Source organism: Myxine glutinosa, chromosome 2 (assembly GCF_964187855.1).
Source record: "Myxine glutinosa chromosome 2, kmMyxGlut1.1, whole genome shotgun sequence".
NCBI lineage: Eukaryota > Metazoa > Chordata > Myxini > Myxiniformes > Myxinidae > Myxine > Myxine glutinosa.
In genome coordinates, this window is record NC_136262.1 from 9,135,061 (window position 1) to 9,156,261 (window position 21,201).

Genomic DNA, 21,201 nt, shown 5'->3' on the forward strand with positions numbered 1-21,201 from the left:
TGTGTCCGCGCATGTTTTCATGTTTAATGTGTTAGCTCTTACACGAGCCTCGACTCTGTATACTCCCAAAATCCAGGGCCATGGAGACGGTTATTCATCGAAGGGAAGATTAAATCGGCCAAATAAGATATGCTTCAAATGGACTGTTTCCTGTGTTTGTGGAGCAAGAGGTCAGACATTGAGCACACGACGGTCAGTGCAGGATCGTGAAAGGCTCCGTACTGCGAGGGTTGGCCTTGGCTTTCTCCATGGAATTTTGGAACATGGTGTTATTTCTCGTTTCCAGACAGGAACTAATGTGGAATTACCATGTGATGAGGACATTTTAAGAGCCGACCGAAGGCCGCAAATTCTCATGGCGCTCAGTGTGAAAGTTGTGGAATTGTGCAATGCTTTTTGTGAGCACTCACCGCAGAATAATGAATACGCCCATCAGGCCTCTGGAGAATTGGGGGAAGTGAATGGGAAAATGATGACCGGTCCATGGAACATGTTGATCACGACTAATATATCTCCAAACAATGTTCGTATTTGATGGATACAGGTGTTGCTTTTAGACCTACTGAAACTTTTCATTCACAATTGAACCCCGGTTCCCAACATCATGACCTGCATGCTCGGATAGGAAGACAAAACAGGCCTAACCATCTTGGATTTAAACAATTTTGTGATTTCACATCTCTGCTCACACTTGAACTATATGCGCTGTTTGATATTTCTCTTCTCTTCGCAGGTGATATTTGGTTCCATCGTTCTTTTGATGCTGTGGCTTCCCATAAGAATAATCAAAGTCGTGCTTCCAGATTTTCTTCCTTACAATGTCATGCTTTACAGGTATGATTGGATTAAACGGCACGTAAGGTTGTGAAATTGATCACTTTCGACTGTCGATTGGCGTCGGAAAGCGTCACATTTAAAGCTTTCTCCTAAAAACATAAATGGAAGTCCAACATGGCGTCTGGTTTTTATTTATTTATTTTTTTGTTTTCTGGGATAATTTGCCTGAGGCCGAGGAAGCGAAGTCGTGGCCGCTTATTCCTGATACGTGAAACACCCTGCAACCCACACCTACAAAATACTTTTTGGAACGTCGCCCGAATTTTCCATCCACATAATCACATAACTGTTAAAATTCTCCATGGGTACGGGCTCATGCGTTGAAAGTTTTGTGTCAATCGTTCAAGCGGTTGCGGAGAAAACAAATTTAAAAGCGAATAAAGGTGGAAAAGTGAGGGTGGAAGAAAAAATAAAAGTGAGAGCCTCGGCTGACATTCCACAACATGGTCAAAGATTGTTGTGGAGGCACATTACTAGTTTAAATAATTAAATAACCAATACATTTCAGTAATTCAGGTTTTGATCCATTTTGACCACAGTTATAAATGGCAAAGTGTATGAAAAACTGCTGTTTGAGTTTGAAAGTTGTTCGAATCCAATTCCAATCATTTTGCTGAATGTTGGTTTCTGAGACCAAGTTTACCAATTTCCAAAAAAGGTTCCGCATGTGCACAATTTAAAATATTTACTCGTGTAATCTTTGGTGTTCATCGATTATATACACCTGGCAAAGTCGTCACAACAGACGCGCTTCTGATGCTGAATTAGAAAACTTTTGGGACAAAGTCTTTTGCTTGTAATGCTGAAAGCTGTGTTTGTGTTTTCATTGGATGCAGGAAATTCCTGTTGTACTGTATCACCGAATGTAAATTAACCCGTGCACACCTGTAACCCTCATTATACGTGTGCACGTGACAGTGATGCTCCAGTTAGCGAGCTTTCTTTGGAACTGCTGCTGCTACAGGTGGTACTTCCTGCTTTGCTGGAGCAAGGCCACACTCGCCAATGGCTCAAAGGCCTTGTTCGTGGTTGGACCCTTTATGTTGGACGTGCTCTGTAAGTCGTGCTCATTTCCATGCTGATCCTTCCTCGGCTGTCACTCTTGGCTGTTAATGTTGCACATGTTTTTCGTGTAAAATACATGATTTTAATTAGTTTGCTTATTTTTAAAAGGTTTTTGTCACATACCGAGTGATAAGTGCTGAAGATGAGGAAGTCGTATGAGTTGTCCCCCACTTCATCTAACATCCTGTCAATTAAAACCAAAGGGAGTTGCGCTCCTATCTGCTTGGAGACCAGGAAGAGGGAACCGGTGATGAAAGAAACGAAGACCCCAGGGATGCGGAGCAGCACGCTGTTCCTGCTGCTCAAGGTGGCGGCCTCCACATGGTTCACCAAGCCATGCTACAGCAGGATGCGCCCGTAGGCTTCCAGCCGTATCGTAGGCCAAATCAATTTGTGCTACGGGTAAGTTTGGTTGGCCACGTGGCGCAGGTGTATGGACAAAAAAGCGATCTTGCTCAACTTGATGCCATGATATTGTTTTTATATTAGGTACTCACTTCCAGTGAGGGAAGTGGTCCTAGTTACTGGTCTTCTTGGTTGTTGGGTATTTTGGGACAAAATTTAAGAGCGAAATCGTAATGAAAAAACAATTATTTGAAGGTAGCAATTTGATTATCTTCTGTTCTACATGTATGTATGTTTCATTCTGAGGCCTTCAAAATTGTCACATCATGGTTATGCCAATTCTTTATCATCCATGATGTTTGATGCTGCACACACCCACAAGTGTGCGTGCCCACGTTGAAGCGTGCGTGCCCACGTTGAAGCGTGCGTGTGCACCCACGTTCAAGCGTGCATGCCCACGTTCAGACGTGCGTGCCCACGTTCAGACGTGCGTGCCCATGTTCAAGCGTGCGTGCCCACGTTCAAGCATGCTTGCCCGCGTTCAAGCATGCATGTCCATGTTCAGGTGTGCGTTCAAGCATGTGTACCCACGTTCAGGTGTGCGCTCCCACGTTCAAGAGTTTATGCCCATGTTCAGGCATGCACGCCTATGTACACATGTACCCACACACACAGGTACATTCGCACACAAACACAATGGAGTTACAATAAGTAAGGGAATTGACAAACAAGAAAAGAGAAGAGGAGCCAGCGATAACCTATAAGTGCGAGGGTTGAGTTATGTAGGGTTAATGGAGGTGGAAGAGATTGCAGGTAGGGATGGAGGATGACATGAGATGGCTGTGCACCACTTGCTGGAAGCCCTGGAGGAGAGAGTGCGATTTGAATCTCTGGAAGTTCCACAAACTGTAGAAAATAGGCATAAAAGTAGAGATGTGTGGAAAACCTGGATTATTTTGGGAGTTTAATCAGGAAGTAGTTATTGGAAGAACGTGCATTTCCTGGAAAAGCTATGGAGGGTCGGAGGTTTGAGAGAGCAATACTAGAGGAGAGGAGGTAAAAAGAGAGGCCACCGACCTGTCTTCCATGTGAGAGCGTTTTAAAATTGCAATTATTGAAATGTTCATGTAAAAAATAATAACTAACAAACAAAAAATAATAACAAACTAATTAAAAAATGATTATAAACCCTGTCAGAACATCATACGTGTATGATACAAAATTGTCAATGTTAAAACTAAGGTATATGACGACGTAAAGAAGAAGAGCAAAGGAAACGAGGCCACTTGCATGTAGATGAGGTTAGGAGAGGGTTAATGAGGATGGAAAAGGTCACGGACAGGTATGGATGACTTGAGACAACTGATGCATTACCGAGTTGTAACTGGAGCCAGAGGGGAGAGTGTGATTGACGAGACTGAGGAAGGAGGTTCCTAAAGTCTGAGAAGAAAGGAACAGATCGGTGGAAGTGAGCAGTAAACCAAAAGTTTGGGAATTGCACAAGGATGCGGTTTCTGGAAGATCGTGTGCAACCTGGAAGGACTGTGTATGGATGAAGAGGTGAAAGTAGATGGTGGTAGTGAACAGGGACACCACCCTTTTGGTGATGAGAGAGCAGCAGGTCCTTGTGTCTCTGCTCGTTAGTGAGAGACGCCATTGTTTGGGGAGAGCTTTGGATTATACGGAATTCCGCCCACTGGTGCGGCACCTATTTTCACCGGATTCCCATTGCTTTGTCACATGTCATCCTTTCACTTTGTCACATGTCATCCTGAGGGAATTGGCTCATCCATGAGCTTGGATATTGCATGGAGAAGAAGTCTCTTCCTCTCGCCATCCGTTAAATTCCTGAAAGTTTGACGTAATGTGCTCATTTTTAAATCTCCTCATTATTTGTCTCCCAATGAATGTCGGTTTATGATTTTGTGAAATGAGCTTCATCGGTTAATTATTTATTTTTTATTCCATGCTCTCTGTTTTCCAGATTTTTACGCTTCTCAGTTTGCTCTGTTTGACTCTCATGTTGGCCAGCTTAGTCTGCCTTGTTGTTCCAGGTGAGTTTCCCTTTGTATCCTCGTGTCTTGGCTTCTGGTTTTAATTTCCACCAATTCCTAGATCTATGCCTGGACCTGAAGTTCGGTAAAACCTTTCACAATATTGGGTTCTGTTCTAAAATCCGTTCTGGCCTCGTGTAGGAGTGCTGTGTGACTCTCCACGAGCCTTGACTCCTCTGTAAATGTTTTTTCGTATTCCACTCAACATCCTTTGGTCCGGTGGTGCTGAAGGATGCTCAAATCATTTGGATTGGCCCCGTAGGCATTCCCATCTGAGGATTTAGTTAATTTTGTTGGGATCCTAGTTTCAAATCTCAAATAATATGTTGATTTGTCCATCGTCTCGTAATTAGACCACTCGGTACATGAGGAACACTGATGTCAAAACAGAAACTGTTATACTTTGGACACATCAGCCGTGCAGAAAACAAAATTCTGAAGAAGTCAACCATGTTGGGTCTGGTTCGGTGAAGAAGTGGAAGAGGCAGACCTTCTGTGTGACATATGGATGGAGTAAAGGTTGCAACTGAGATGTCTGCCAGAGCTTCGAGGAAGCAGGGCAGGATAGGGATGTTTGGAGAAATCATAGCACTAATGTCAACAGAAGTCAGACATGACTTGATGGAACTAGACAACGAGATAACTCGTAATGTTCTTGTAATCACCATCTTTGTGTAGTTTTCATTGTGAAGCTCGAGCATTTTTGTCTTGAAGATCTGATCAAACGCAAGATTCCATAAAATATTCTCCAATCAATATTATTGCTCAAGTTTCAATTACATGTGATGGATGTGGCACCACCACTTCCAGGGTGTTTATGCGGAGGCATATCCTTTGTGCGGAGGCATATCCTTTGTGCGGAGGCATATCCTTTGTGCGGAGGCATATCCTTTGTGCGGAGGCATATCCTTTGTGCGGAGGCATATCCTTTGTGCGGAGGCATATCCTTTGTGCGGAGGCATATCCCTTGTGCGGAGGCATATCCCTTGTGCGGAGGCATATCCCTTGTGCGGAGGCATATCCCTTGTGCGGAGGCATATCCCTTGTGCGGAGGCATATCCCTTGTGCGGAGGCATATCCCTTGTGCGGAGGCATATCCCTTGTGCGGAGGCATATCCCTTGTGCGGAGGCATATCCCTTGTGCGGAGGCATATCCCTTGTGCGGAGGCATATCCCTTGTGCGGAGGCATATCCCTTGTGCCGAGGCATATCCCTTGTGCGGAGGCATATCCCTTGTGCCGAGGCATATCACTTGTGCCGAGGCATATCACTTGTGCCGAGGCATATCACTTGTGCCGAGGCATATCCCTTGTGCCGAGGCATATCCCTTGTGCCGAGGCATATCCCTTGTGCCGAGGCATATCCCTTGTGCCGAGGCATATCCCTTGTGCCGAGGCATATCCCTTGTGCCGAGGCATATCCCTTGTGCCGAGGCATATCCCTTGTGCGGAGGCATATCCCTTGTGCCGAGGCATATCCCTTGTGCGGAGGCATATCCCTTGTGCCGAGGCATATCACTTGTGCCGAGGCATATCACTTGTGCCGAGGCATATCCCTTGTGCCGAGGCATATCCCTTGTGCCGAGGCATATCCCTTGTGCCGAGGCATATCCCTTGTGCCGAGGCATATCCCTTGTGCCGAGGCATATCCCTTGTGCCGAGGCATATCCCTTGTGCCTAGGCATATCCCTTGTGCCGAGGCATATCCCTTGTGCCGAGGCATATCCCTTGTGCCGAGGCATATCCCTTGTGCCGAGGCATATCCCTTGTGCGGAGGCATATCCCTTGTGCGGAGGCATATCCCTTGTGCGGAGGCATATCCCTTGTGCGGAGGCATATCCCTTGTGCGGAGGCATATCCCTTGTGCGGAGGCATATCCTTTGACACATTCACATCAAATTCTACAATATCAAGTTCAGATCTGCAAATTCTACTGCAAAATTTTGCAGTTTTCATCAAGTTCAGATCGAGTTCAAGGCAGATGCGGACGTGCTTTGCACTTAAAGATGCTTTCTAGTTTATACTTCATTGAAAATGTTTTGCGCTATTTTCATCCGTTATTTATTCCGTGATCGAGTTGGTTTAGGTGTTTTCAATTTGAGGTTGCCTTGGTGACATACAAAGCCAACTAATCGCATTCTCTGTACGTGCAGTTCTCGTAGGCCGCTGGCTGATGTCCTTCTGGATGGGAGATGGGCGTACGCACGAGCTGTATACGGCTGCCTGTGGTTTGTACGTTTGCTGGCTTTCGATGCGTGGCATCACCATCTCGGCCGCATGGCTCCCACAAGGTCGTGCCATCCTGCTACAGAAGGCCAAGGAGTGGAGTTTACTTGTGTGTTTTACTTTCGTACATTTCACCAATGCGTTGCAAGGTGTTTTAGGAAATAGCATCAGACATGTTTCATTATTCCGTGCACGTGGAGCGAAAAGCGGGGTGAAGCAATTGGTTCATGCCCGTCCGTCCGTCTTATTAGTTTATGATCGAGGAACAACTTATTTGAGTTGAATGTTATATTTTGAATATGAATCGGAACATTAATAGGAAGACATCTTTTGCCGTTTTACAGTATGTTACTTTGTCTCTAAATTTGTCCTGATCGCACATGCGCAGAGAGGACTAAAATAATTTTTGTACCTGTACCGACAACGTCGCCGGAAGCATTATGTTTTCGGGTTGTCCGTCCGTGATAGGTTTTTGTTACCGCGATAACTTGAGAACGGGTGAAAGGATTTAAATCAAACCTAGATCAAGTAGGTACTATGATGTAAAGATAAACTGATTAGATATTGAGGTCAAGAGGTCAGAGGTCATTTTAGGTAAAAATCCCATTACCACGATAACTTGTGTACCAGCGATGGGATTTTGACCAAAGTTGGTAAAAGTATGTACTATGATGAAAATATGAACTGATTTGACTGGCGCCAATAGGTCAAAGGTCAGAGGTCCTGTTAGATTTAAAAAAAAAAAATGTTACTGCGCTAACTTGTGAACCAGCGATGGGATTTTGACGAAACTTGGTATAAGTACATATGATGCAAAGATGAACTGATTAGATTTTGTCGTTAAATTAAAAAAATGCAGAGGTCATTGATAATGTGATACTTGAGACCAGCTGAAGGGATTTAAATCAAACTTGGTACAAGCATATATAATGACGTAATAATATAGGCAGAGGGATATTGGTCGACGTCACGACATTTGAAGAGTGTCTTTCTAGTTTTACTCTGCCTGCCTCGCAATGAAACAAAATTGAAAATCATTCAAAAGAGGAAACTTGGTGTTTTTGAGGACGTCATGAAGGACACAAACAACAAGCAAAAATAACTAATGTAATGCATTAGATAAGGTGATGTAATAGACACGTTGTAAAATGGCAATAAAACGTGAGATTCATTTATTTATTTATACACCTTTAAACCTCTATAAACCTTTATTTAATTTGAATTCTATACTTGAACACTAGAACACAAATCGCCGTCATAATACAGCCGGACCCTGATATTCGCGGACCCCGCATATTCGCGGTTTATAATATGTGACCTGCTTCTACATTCGCGGCCCTGTGCTTCACGTATTCGCGGTTTTTTGTGGGCACAAAAAACATTTTTGATCGGGAACCGCGAGTGTTGGTTTAATTCTATATCTGTTGTTTAGTTTCAAGTCTTATGATTCCTTTAGTATCCTGCCCTGTCTCCTAGCAACCATTGAAAATGGTTTAAAGTATCATGATACTGTTTAAAATACCTTTAGTATTTTTAGTCAAATAAAAGTTAATTTTTACAAAAAAGAACTCTTATTTTGCATCCCAAAAAAAACAACAAATTCTAACACAAAGACTGTGATGGCAGGACGTTTATAATTATGCAATTTCACCTCAACATCTATCTCCCTAAGATAATACAGAATAGCGTTGAAATCCTTCAAGCTTAAATTCCGAGCAGTTGAAACAGCAATTATTTCCGGAACCAAGACGCGCTTTGGGGATCACGCAAGATCAGAGCAAAACAAACGGTTCGTTTTTGATAAAATAACATGACACTCGCGGCACGAGTAAGCTAACCTTTTGGAAAGGGTTACCGTAAATTTCGGACTATTGAGCGCATCGTTATATAAGCCGCATCCCCTAATTTTTTTTTAAAACTGGAATTTAAACACACACAAGCCGCACTGGTTTATAAGCCGCAACCATTTATTAACCACAAAAAGTGAGAAACTCGACAGCCACAGAAACTTGTCAGACGCGCGCAAAGCACAAATTCAATCACGGTTGCCTTTTTTGTTTACAGTCCGATTGAGAGGTAGGTCAAAGGTTTTTTTTTTGATTTTTGTTTGTAAGCATTTTAGATGAAACTAATGAATGATGTGCATTCGTGTTCGTTTAAATTTTAATTTTTTCCCTTATGAATCACAAACCGCCGGGAACTGATTCCCCTTTTCCCATTAAACATTGCGCCGACATTTAGGGAATCGCATTCGCGGAATTTTTCAGGAACGTATCTCCCGCGAATGTCGGGTTCTGACTGTACATCCAAGAACCGTCCCAATAGTTAACCCTTAATTATCCCGTGGGTTACATTCATGGAAAATGCCGCGATATAAATAAAAAAAACATGATATTTAAAACCAATTCCTGTGGTAATAATGGGGTTCGGCTCCCGGGCTTCCAGAAAATCTAGAGGTCGGTTGGCGAAAGCCAAACATAAACACATCAGAATTGAACTATATGGTATTCATAGAATACTTACCCTGCGCAGTCGACTTGGTGCGAGCCAATTCTCCTGTTTTTTTTTTCAGGGTTTTTTTTCTTTGATCCAATATGGCAGCCAGACCACGTGACTGATGACATCATAAATTTACATTCTCCAATATAATTGTTGCGTAGATCACGCTCAAGATATTTCAAACTGATCACTCATTGTTGTACTTGTCGAATTATGACTTCATAATTAAGGCACCAATGACGTCATCGTTAATAACATTTATTCTCCATGTGGAGTTCTTTACAATGAGCCACGCTTCATTTTTTTTTCATGCACCGGTTTCGGAGATAGAGGTCCTTTTTCTTCATTTCGTTGTATTATTATGTCGTGATCCAATGAGTATAGAGGATTCCATTACCTCGGGTCCTGTAAAGGGGAATGGTGGGAAATGGGGCACCCGACCCAAATTGGTCACGGCCGAGGAATAGCTTTTGGTTGATCTGCTGGATTACTTTTCTCTCGTGGTTTTGCGGAGATTGCAAATATAATATATCCCATATACGACACATTGGGATACATCTATTTACTTTCAAGTGGATCACAAGGATGTTGGAAGACCATGAAGAATCGATGAAGAAGAAGATTTAACCTTAATTATTACCCCCGTCACCGAAGGTGGATGGAGGTTATGTTTTCACCCCTGTTTTTTTGTCTGTGAACAAGATATTTCAAAATGTTGTGGACGGATTTGGACGAAACTTGGTGGACAGATTGGGTGTGTGACAAGGACGAATCTATTCGAATTTTGGTGAAGATCTGAATATTTAATTTTTATTTGATTCTTGACCATTGAGAGATTGGGCTTAAACCGATATACAACATGGTATTTTAAAATGTTATGGACGAGTTAGGCCAAGTAAAAAAAAAAGAAAAAGTTTCTCGTGCGGACTTTTTTGAAAAAAGGAGGGGGGAGGCCCTTACTATTTACTCTTTTCATTTTTTTTGCTATTTTTTTCCAAGATGGCTGCCATGAATTGAATGACCACTGTGGCTGACTTAAAGACTCTATAGTTTGTCCAATGTAATGTGAAACATGCCAGTGTTGATTGTTACCGAAAGGCCTGCAATTTCATTTCCAAATTAGCAAATAAATATATGTTTTAACATACGAACGTATGCTTACACACACGAATATCGTCATATTCCCTACTCAAATTTGTACCATTAAAAGTATGAAATTCAAGATTTTTACACGTAAATTGCACTTGCCCAGTGCACAACCGCTGCGAGAATTGACCGTCTTTAGCACAAAGTGTCTGCGTTAAGCCCAGCATGTATTAACCAGGAAGTTCCGTTAGAGGGTGGATCCATAATAGTTCAGATCAATGCACAAGATACGATCAGCAAACGCCCGGAAACTGCAAGTTTTAGACCGAGTTTCTTCGCAAAACGATTTTTTTAAAAACAAGTATATCTTTAAAAAAATTAGTATTAAATAGTAAATAAAAGTACGCGGCGACCAAAAAGGAAGCGGGTGGGGACGAGAAACTTTTTTTTTTTTTTTTACTTGGCCTTATTACTAAACTTTGTGGACGGGTTGGTTTTGTGACCAGAACAAGCCGATTCGATTTTGGTTCGTCAGAATCCAGATTCGGCCTATCAGTGGGATACAAAATATAAACTGTTCAGCCTGGCGGAGGTATGCTCTCTACTGAGTGCCGATCTAGTTAAATAATTAATTTAATACTTCAAATGATTTTTTTAAATTGCTGTTATTTATTTAAACTTCGGATTTAATTACCAATTAATTAACATGAATAATGATGAAACAGTAAAATCATGGGATATGAACATCGTGTGCTGTCGGTTTGATATAATCTCTATAACAGATCAACTCTTTGGCCTTTTCCTTGTTTGTTTAAGAGTAACAATTGCTTCTTTGGCAAAATAATAATTTTGTGCATTTTTATTTTTTATTTCCTGGACTTCATCATTACATTTTTTATCATCATCCGTCATGATGTTGTCCTTGCAGGTGCTGAAGTCACTAGTGGTGGCCGGTTTGATGGCCGGCGTTGTCCCCTTGTTGCTGGGAATTCTGTTTGACCTCGTTGTGGTCGCCCCTCTGCGTGTACCACTTGACCAAACACCCATATTTTTTCCATGGCAGGTATGGACGGGCAGAATTGCCTTTTTTGTGTATTTTCTCTCTAAGTTGCCAGCTATTTAAAATAAATAAATCAATCAATCAATCAATTCTGTACTTTGGCCTTGTAAAAATTTCTGCAGTGTGGTAGAAATTACTTAAAGATGGATGTTTATTTGTTGTTTGTGTTTTGATTGTAGAACTGGGCCCTCGGAGTGCTGCATGCTAAGATCATTGCTGCCATCACACTGATGGGCCCCCAGTGGTGGTTAAAAACCGTCATCGAGCAGGTAAGGTGCGAAACACCTACAGACCAGACCCTTCAATCATTGATCGTCTTTGTAATGTAATTTCTCTTTTCATTTTGCAAGGTTATGTTTTAATCGTTGAACCTCTCCCACCTCCCAGAAAAATACAGGTAGAAGAATATTTCCAAAGTAATCTCTGCTTTTGGAAAAATCAACACAATCATATATGTAACGAGTCCACACCTTTTATTCCTTGCACCTGTTGGGGTTTGAGGGGCCGGGAGGTACGCACACTCCTCTCTGAGCTCTCTAGCCTGAGTTCAATTCCCAAACCGAGTGTAAACTCTCACCCTTGTGCTTTGCAGGCATGGCGAGGCTTCAGTGTGTGAGCCATCTCTCGGATGGATGTTTAAGATGCGAGTGGGGGTGTTGTGGGAGGGGGGAAGGGGCGAGTTCACCTTGTCCCAACACTCACTCCCTAGACACGTTTCCCTCCTCCCCGGGCCCATTTCCCTCCTCCCCAGACCCGTTTCCCTCCTCCCCGGGCCCGTTTCCCTCCTCCACAGGCCCATTTCCCTCCTCCACAGGCCCATTTCCCTCCTCCCCGGGCCCGTTTCCCTCCTCCCCGGGCCCATTTCCCTCCTCCCCAGACCCGTTTCCCTCCTCCCCGGGCCCGTTTCCCTCCTCCACAGGCCCATTTCCCTCCTCCCCGGGCCCGTTTCCCTCCTCCCCGGGCCCGTTTCCCTCCTCCCCGGGCCCGTTTCCCTCCTCCCCGGGCCCGTTTCCCTCCCCGGGTCCGTTTCCCTCCTCCCCGGGCCCGTTTCCCTCCTCCCCGGGCCCGTTTCCCTCCCCGGGCCCGTTTCTCTCCTCCCCGGGCCCGTTTCCCTAATTCCCGGGCCCGGCTCCCTGTGGGGCAAAACGAGGCACTTTGTGTGACATATCCTCGCATTACGTAGTGGATGTTAAATATCCCACGATATCCTTAGGCACCCTGAACGATTGACAAATTCCTGCCTAAACATTTCACTGCATCCGCAGTACAGTCACACCTCTAGCAAATGATGCAACCTGCAGTCATGTGCTGCATAAGAAAGAAGGGGTTTTCATTGGGTACAACTGGCTAAACTTGTACCTTTGAGTTTGGTGAAGGTAAAGTTCATAAGGTAAATTACAAGGTTTAGAGACTGTGCATTGATAACCCATCGCACGTAGATTTGTACTGGAGCTCATAATGATCTGGCCTTGTGCAGGATGACTCGTGATTCACCGATTGGATAGAGGAGGCCTGAAGACACCTGCCGCAGTGATTGGCTTGTTGAACTGGAACGAATTGTTTGTATCCTTCGATGACGTGACTAATGGTGATATGCCCCATCTGTGCCATGTCCAGGTTTACGCCAACGGGCTGCGGAATATGAACCTGCATTTCATCCTGCGCGAGCTTGCAGTTCCGGTCATCACCGTGCTGCTTCTCTACCTGTGTGTACCCTACGTGCTGGCTGCCGGGGCCGTACCTCTGCTCGGTGCGTTCACCACAACGGCGACCTTGCATGACTTTATTCGAGAAACATCCTCCGTGAGTTGAATTCCAGCCGATCCAAACCCGTCTGCTTTGTCACCTGTGCGCAGGAGTGAGTGAGGAGATGGAGACTCTGGTATACAGACGTATATACCCGTTTGTGCTCATGGTCGTTATGCTCGTTGGATTCATCTCCTTCCAGGCACAGCAGTTCAGGCGTCTTTACGAGCACATCAAGAATGACAAGTACGTGACAGTCGTGCGCATCCACCTGCTGTGCTTCACATAGGTGGGAATCTTGGGATAACATCCGGGTTCCTTTGCACCAGCCTGGAACTGTTTGAGCACATCATAATCCCACCTAAACGTTTCTATTTACAAGGAAATCCAATCTTCCACCGTGTCATTCCTCAATACGATTTTATTAAAACTACCTACACCTGCAATTGGACAGTAGAAGTCGCGTGCAGCGGACAGACTTGTTTGCGTGCCAGGTAATCCATACTGGAAACCTGGTTGTTGAGCTTGCACGTTCTCTTTCGTTCGTCTGAGCGAGGAGTCACCTGTAACCACCTGGTCCTCGATGTTGCTCTTTGGGTTCACGTTCACCTATCTGACGATTATATTCCCTTTCATGCTGAACCGTTCCACGTAGGTTCTCCTTTAATACGGTGAGGTAATTTGATCTTCTGCTGTAGCGGTAACTTATTTTGTGAAGGAAAATTGCAACACACCTGTAATGACACCCACACATGCATATTTTTCCATGTAATCTTCACCTGTACTGAGGGTCCACCTGCTTCATGGCTGGTGCATTTCTCTTCCCCCACAATACAGGACCCTCTATCAAGCCATTGGCTACACCATTTGTTTAATTTTCTGGACGAGTACACCTGCAGACTCCGGGAGGGGCAGGAAAGGTCATTCATCTTTGGGGTATATAGATTACAGTCGATCTATGGTCGGATCTCAAGAACATTGGGTGTGTGTTCATTTACCAAGTTTCTTGTGGAGAGATCGCCAAGTGGTTTACGCATTCGAGCAAGCACTCCATTCAAAACCGTTAAGGAACAGCTGGCTTGGCAAGCGCTGACTTGGCAAGCACTAGCTTGCTGCTTGGTAAAGGAGCACAACCCGAGCTTCTCCCTTTCAGTTTCGTCTGAAACAGCAGGAGCGAGTTTCAAAGGTTCGCTACAATAAATGCCGCGGTAGCGGCAGAAAGGGCCATGTTATCAACCCAACATTTGTGGGGTATATAGAGTACAGTAGATCTTCGCTCAGTTCTGTAAGTAAACCTTACTAAACCTTTTCTGTAAGTCAGGATTCCTCTAAATTTCTTCATTTAGTGTTATAAACAGCATTAGCGACTGTTTAAAAAGCTAATCATACGTGTTTGTGGTTTATAATGTTTTTACTTCCTGTAGAAGCCGTTGCTCCCACAGAAACGCCATGATAACTATAAGCTATTTATACGCGTTATCACTGCAGGAAAAACGCCTTGGGGAAGTGGGACATTATTAGTATTAATATTGTTTTGTAATACCATTAATAATATGTGATTATCATTATTTTTGTTATTAAAATATTCTTTGGAAAAACGCCATGATAAATCTTCTTCTTTGGAAAAACGCCACGATAAATCTTCTTCTTTGGAAAAATGCCACGATAAATCTTCTTTGGAAAAACGCCACGATAAATCTTCTTTGGAAAAACGCCACAATAAATCTTCTTATTTGGAAAAACGCCACGATAAATCTTCTTCTTTGGAAAAACGCCACGATAAATCTTTTTCTTTGGAAAAACGCCACGATAAATCTTCTTTGGAAAAACGCCACGATAAATCTTCTTTGGAAAAACGCCACGATAAATCCTCTTATTTGGAAAAATGCCACGACAAATCTTCTTCTTTGGAAAAACGCCACGATAAATCTTCTTCTTTGGAAAAACGCCACGATAAATATTTTTCTTTGGAAAAACGCCACGATAAATCTTCTTTGGAAAAACGCCACGATAAATCTTCTTTGGAAAAACGCCATGATAAATCTTCTTTGGAAAAACGCCACGATAAATCTTCTTTGGAAAAACGCCACGATAAATCTTCTTCTTTGGAAAAATGCCACGATAAATCTTCTTCTTTGGAAAAACGCCACGATAAATCTCCTTTGGAAAAACGGCATGATAAATCTTCTTTGGAAAAACGCCACGATAAATCTTCTTTGGAAAAACGCCACGATAAATCTTATTTGAAAAAATTCCACAATAAATCTTCTTCTTTGGAAAAATGCCATGATAAATCTTCTTCTTTGGAAAAATGCCACGATAAATCTTCTTCTTTGGAAAAACGCCATGATAAATCTTCTTTGGAAAAACGCCACGATAAATCATTTTCTTTGGAAAAACGCCACGATAAATCTTCTTATTTGGAAAAACGCCATGATAAATCTTCTTCTTTGGAAAAACGCCACGATAAATCTTCTTATTTGGAAAATCGCCACGATAAATATTTTTCTTTGGAAAAACGCCATGATAAATCTTCTTTGGAAGAACGCCATGATAAATCTTCTTTGGAAAAACGCCATGATAAATCTTCTTTGGAAGAACGCCACGATAAATCTTCTTTGGAAAAACGCCACGATAAATCTTCTTTGGAAAAACGCCATGATAAATCTTCTTTGGAAAAACGCCACGATAAATCTTATTTGGAAAAACGCCACGATAAATCTTATTTGGAAAAACGCCACGATAAATCTTTGGAAAAACGCCACGATAAATCTTTTTCTTTGGAAAAACGCCACGATAAATCTTTTTCTTTGGAAAAACGCCACGATAAATCTTTTTCTTTGGAAAAACGCCACGAGAAATCTTTTTCTTTGGAAAAACGCCACGAGAAATCTTTTTCTTTGGAAAAACGCCACGAGAAATCTTTTTCTTTGGAAAAACGCATTGATAAATCTTCTTCTTTGGTAAAACGCCACGATAAATCTTCTTCTTTGGAAAAACGCCACGATAAATCTTCTTTGGAAAAACGCCACGATAAATCTTCTTTGGAAAAACGCCACGATAAATCTTCTTTGGAAAAACGCCACGATAAATCTTCTTCTTTGGAAAAACGCCACGATAAATATTTTTCTTTGGAAAAACGCCACGATAAATCTTCTTCGGAAAAACGCCATGATAAATCTTCTTTGGAAAAACGCCATGATAAATCTTCTTTGGAAAAACGCCACGATAAATCTTATTTGGAAAAACGCCACGATAAATCTTCTTATTTGGAAAAAAGCCACGATAAATCTTCTTCTTTGGAAAAACGCCACGATAAATCTTTTTCTTTGGAAAAACGCCACGATAAATCTTCTTTGGAAAAACGCCACGATAAATCTTCTTTGGAAAAACCCCACAATGAATCTTCTTTGGAAAAACGCCACGATAAATCTTCTTTGGAAAAACGCCACGATAAATCTTTTTGGAAAAACGTCACGATAAATCTTTTTCTTTGGAAAAACGCCACGATAAATCTTCTTTGGAAAAACCTCACGATAAATCTTCTTTGGAAAAACCCCACGATAAATCTTCTTTGGAAAAACCCCACGATAAATCTTCTTTGGAAAAACCCCACGATAAATCTTCTTTGGAAAAACCCCACGATAAATCTTCTTTGGAAAAACGCCACGATAAATCTTCTTCTTTGGAAAAACGCCATGATAAATCTTCTTCTTTGGAAAAACGCCACGATAAATCTTCTTCTTTCGAAAAACGCCACGATAAATCTTCTTCTTTCGAAAAACGCCACGATAAATCTTCTTCTTTCGAAAAACGCCACGATAAATCTTCTTTGGAAAAACGCCACGATAAATCTTTTTCTTTGGAAAAACGCCACGATAAATCTTTTTCTTTGGAAAAACGCCACGATAAATCTTCTTATTTGGAAAAACGCCACGATAAATCTTATTTGGAAAAACGCCACGATAAATCTTCTTCTTTGGAAAAATCCCACGATAAATCTTTTTCTTTGGAAAAACGCCACGATAAATCTTCTTCTTTGGAAAAACGCCACGATAAATCTTCTTCTTTGGAAAAACGCCACGATAAATCTTCTTTGGAAAAACGCCACGATAAAGCTAATTTGACATTTATATACATCTCAACGTGCAACCCAATTGACGGCAATGGCGGGCAAACTCGCTCGGGGGGAGAAAACCCCTTTGGGGTGGGGGCAAATGAATGCGCTACAACCTTTATTATGTCACCCTTTGTCATCCTGTCAAGTTTGGTTGAGATTGGATAAGTAAGGACGGAATGTATTGGCGTCAAAACTTCATGAGACACAAATGACGTATTTTAGTATGATGATGATCAAAGCAACTCTGTCTGATCCTTGTTTTCTCAGGTACCTTGTGGGACAACAACTTGTGAATTACGATCAGCGTTCAAGCTCCAAGCCTCCACCTGCGCACACCACCTCCATTCCACCCGTGCCTTAGAGAGCCGGTTTTACATTTGGCGTGACATCAGCCTCTCGGCAACAAGAAGTTTGTTCTTGTGTAAATGTACATAATATGTGGACCGGGCCTGGCGGAGTACAAATATTTTGTGCATGGTAACTTATTTGGCTTTTTACCTGTTTGTCAGGTGAAGCCGCTTGCTTGAGGTTCACTTCCCCTCACCTGCATGCCTCCATAAAAATGGCTAAAATTTAGCTTTTGTGCTTAATGTACAGAACCGATCGTTGTAATTCAAATCATTCCGATTGGATTTAATCAGTGTGGTTTACCTTTTCAGAAATATACAGATATCAAAACTGGAAACAGGTGTTACAGGTAAACTGTTAATTTCCAAACACCTAGGATGGCTTGCTCTCCAGGGTTTATGCCCATTAATATTCCTGTAAAAAAAGAAAGAAATGAACACCAAAGGATGGAAAAGCAATTGTCGCACCTGAGTTACGATATTTTATTGCAAATTCATAAAGCCAATATTTTATTACAGGTACAGTTACAAAGCGCATTTTATGTAACGTTGCTCCTTGGCACCGTGGAGTCGACGCCATTGTGCTGTAAAAGGTACAAATTCCACATTTAAATTAACATCAATGTGTGTATTTGTGACACCTGTGCCACAGGTTAAAATAAACCAACCAGAACCACAATGGACCTCGTCAGGTGAAAAGCTCGCACGGTGTGTAATAATACTGTTGGAATGTTCAGGTGTTGTCAGGTTGGGGGTCGGAGGTCAGGTTAAAGGGGTGAAGGTGTACAGTAATTTCACATTCGTTTTGGCGGCTGCTGCTCACATCTACGTGGAAGGAGTGATGCATGCTGGGAAGCTTCAAGCACTTTAGCCAATCATGATGCACGTTAAACAGGAGCAGCGATGGATTTGCTTACAATGTGATCAAAGCTCAGCTAGTGTCTTGTAGCCACCAAGGCCGTTAACAGGTGAACGACTTGAAATGCACAGGTGACTGATTATTCCCCCCGAAAATTCACGAAACGACTTTCTCCCCTTTGTGATGCATGTCTTGTGACGATACAACGCACAGGTGAGTCATGTGATGTAGTGAGCCAATCAGCTGTGGGTTTGTGAAGCACCAGTGTTGATGCTAAATGTAAACATCAGGCCTTGCCTTCTACCTGTGCAAACAGGTACACAATCCTTAACGTGGTCCGATTAATACATTCGACAAACGAGCAAAATGGTCCTGACTCCCTTACTGGACGGTTGGTGTTTGTCGAGGGCGTTCGGCCATTTTGATCTCATGTTCTAGTCATTGGGATCGACCAAGATGTTTTTGATGGAGATGTTATATATTATGAAAACGTTTCTTATTGGGTTAAAATAATGCTTTTAGAAATGAAACAGGTGCACACCTGCTCAGTATGCTTGTTCCCCTTTTTTGGTGTAATTTGGACCAGGAAGACCAGACCATCAGGACATATGGATGAGCTACGAATAGGTAGTTTGAATTCATTCATCTCCAAAAATTGAAGGTTCAGGACACAGGTCTGATTAAACAGGCCAGGTGACAATGTTCCCATGTTGATGAGGGTTAGAAACGGTAACGAGGTGATAAAACATCACATGTGCAAGATCATGCATGCATCGTCATGTAATGTGTTTGAAATCCAATTACTCTTCACTGAACCCGTGACCTTTCACCTTTTCAATCTTTTGGTGAACACTGGACGCAGCACCGACACCGAGGAACCCGACTAGCTGTAATCGTAAGCGAAGTCATAATTGCTCGGCTCCTTTGGAATGGGCGGAGGCGCCTCGGGAATGGGGACGTTCTCCAGGTCGAGCAGTTGCAGCTTTATCTCCATGCTCAGGAGCATTTCGAGCTCCGATCGGGTGCAGTCGCTGCCCATCTCGGCGCCACGGAGAACGTTCAGTCCGTCGATCCAGACGGAGTACTGATGCCAGGAAGACATTCGTTGGCAATTTAAGTTCATCCCAAACGAGGCAGATTGCAGTTTCGTTAAAGGTACACAGATACAGGTACAGAATTCTTCTCGACGTGATTATATCGACTTTAGGTAATAAACAAAGAACTGAATGTGGTTTTTAAAATGATATTTTTTGAAGTGTTAGTTTTTTTAAAGCCTTAGCGGTTAGGGTGCGGGCTTGGGATCCTAGGATCCTGGGTTCGTTTGCTTAGTGGTTGGGGTACGGCTTGGGATCCTAGGTTTGTTGGCTTCGCGGTTAGCGTGCCAGCTTGGGATCCTAGGATCCTGGGTTTGTTGGCTTAGCGGTTAGGGTGCTGGCTTGGGATCCTAGGATTCTGGGTTTATTGGCTTAGCGGTTAGGGTGCGGCTTGGGATCCTAGGATTCTGGGTTTATTGGCTTAGCAGTTAGGGTGCGGCTTGGGATCCTAGGATCCTGGGTTTGTTGGCTTAGCGGTTAGGGTGCGGCTTGGGATCCTAGGATCCTGGGTTTGTTGGCTTAGCGGTTGGGGTGCGGCTTGGGATCCTAGGATCCTGGGTTTGTTGACTTAGCGGTTGGGGTGCGGCTTGGGATCCTAGGATCCTGGGTTTGTTGGCTTCGCGGTTAGGGTGTGGCTTGGGATCCTAGGATCCTGGGTTTGTTGGCTTAGCGGTTGGGGTGCGGCTTGGGATCCTAGGATCCTGGGTTTGTTGGCTTAGCGGTTGGGGTGCAGCTTGGGATCCTAGGATCCTGGGTTTGTTGGCTTAGCGGTTAGGGTGCCAGCTTGGGATCCTAGGATCCTGGGTTTATTGGCTTAGCGGTTAGGGTGCCAGCTTGGGATCCTAGGATCCTGGGTTTATTGGCTTAGCGGTTAGGGTGCGGCTTGGGATCCTAGGATCCTGGGTTTGTTGGCTTAGCGGTTAGGGTGCGGCTTGGGATCCTAGGATCCTGGGTTTGTTGACTTAGCGGTTGGGGTGTGGCTTGGGATCCTAGGATCCTGGGTTTGTTGGCTTCGCGGTTAGGGTGCGGCTTGGGATCCTAGGATCCTGGGTTTGTTGGCTTAGCGGTTGGGGTGCGGCTTGGGATCCTAGGATCCTGGGTTTGTTGGCTTAGCGGTTGGGGTGCAGCTTGGGATCCTAGGATCCTGGGTTTGTTGGCTTAGCGGTTAGGGTGCCAGCTTGGGATCCTAGGATCCTGGGTTTATTGGCTTAGCGGTTAGGGTGCCAGCTTGGGATCCTAGGATCCTGGGTTTATTGGCTTAGCGGTTAGGGTGCGGCTTGGGATCCTAGGATCCTGGGTTCGTTGGCTTAGCGGTTGGGGTGCAGCTTGGGATCCTAGGATCCTGGGTTTATTGGCTTAGCGGTTAGGGTGGGGCTTGGGATCCTAGGATCCTGGGTTTGAATCCCGGCCGATCGCTGAATTAACGCCAGGGGGGTTGACTCAGCCTGTAATTCTTCCGAGGTCGGCAAATTGGGTACCAGTTCACTGGTAATTCCGTGTGTCCAGTAGGAAGGGCACCCGGCCATAAAACATTGCTTCAAAAAGGGGACCACGGTGCCCGAAAAAGGCCAACCCCTCCAAAATGGCCTCTAACGGTGGTTCTAGTTTTTTAAAAATTAAGCAAAGCTGGCAGGTACCCCCCTCCCCCCCCCCCCCCCCCTAAAAATAGCGATGTTCATGACATTCAAATCAAAGGCAAAGGTTGTCTCAGCACGCAACGGATCATGGCTGCACAATTCTCTTCAGACTCGTCAAAGGGAATTTGACCAAGATTTTTCTGATCAAGAATCCTCTCATGGTCGAAGTCATTACAAGAACTGCCTGCGGAAAAAGTATTCTCTGACGTTGTGGGTCACGTGGATAA

The 21,201-nt window shown here is 43.5% G+C and overlaps 2 protein-coding genes across 6 annotated transcripts in view; one reads left to right on the forward strand and one right to left on the reverse strand.

Moving 5' to 3' along the window:
- The window catches only part of MARCHF6 (membrane associated ring-CH-type finger 6), an 84,321-nt gene extending 66,258 nt beyond the window's left edge, over positions 1 to 18,063 (forward strand). For all 3 annotated transcript variants that reach the window (XM_068108774.2, XM_078772959.1, XM_078772960.1), the window contains exons 17-26: positions 734 to 834; positions 1,756 to 1,893; positions 2,106 to 2,304; positions 4,232 to 4,301; positions 6,454 to 6,635; positions 11,040 to 11,174; positions 11,351 to 11,440; positions 12,789 to 12,921; positions 13,028 to 13,163; positions 17,305 to 18,063. In XM_068108774.2, the coding sequence (XP_067964875.2) occupies positions 734 to 834; positions 1,756 to 1,893; positions 2,106 to 2,304; positions 4,232 to 4,301; positions 6,454 to 6,635; positions 11,040 to 11,174; positions 11,351 to 11,440; positions 12,789 to 12,921; positions 13,028 to 13,163; positions 17,305 to 17,398 (1,278 nt within the window). In that variant the 3' untranslated portion in view covers positions 17,399 to 18,063. The remainder of the gene's footprint in view (positions 1 to 733; positions 835 to 1,755; positions 1,894 to 2,105; positions 2,305 to 4,231; positions 4,302 to 6,453; positions 6,636 to 11,039; positions 11,175 to 11,350; positions 11,441 to 12,788; positions 12,922 to 13,027; positions 13,164 to 17,304) is intronic.
- Positions 17,835 to 21,201, reverse strand: part of ELMO1 (engulfment and cell motility 1) — a 309,653-nt gene continuing 306,286 nt past the window's right edge. For all 3 annotated transcript variants that reach the window (XM_078772962.1, XM_078772961.1, XM_078772963.1), the window contains one exon: positions 17,835 to 19,327. In XM_078772962.1, coding sequence (XP_078629088.1) covers positions 19,127 to 19,327 — 201 coding nt within the window. In that variant the 3' untranslated portion in view covers positions 17,835 to 19,126. The remainder of the gene's footprint in view (positions 19,328 to 21,201) is intronic.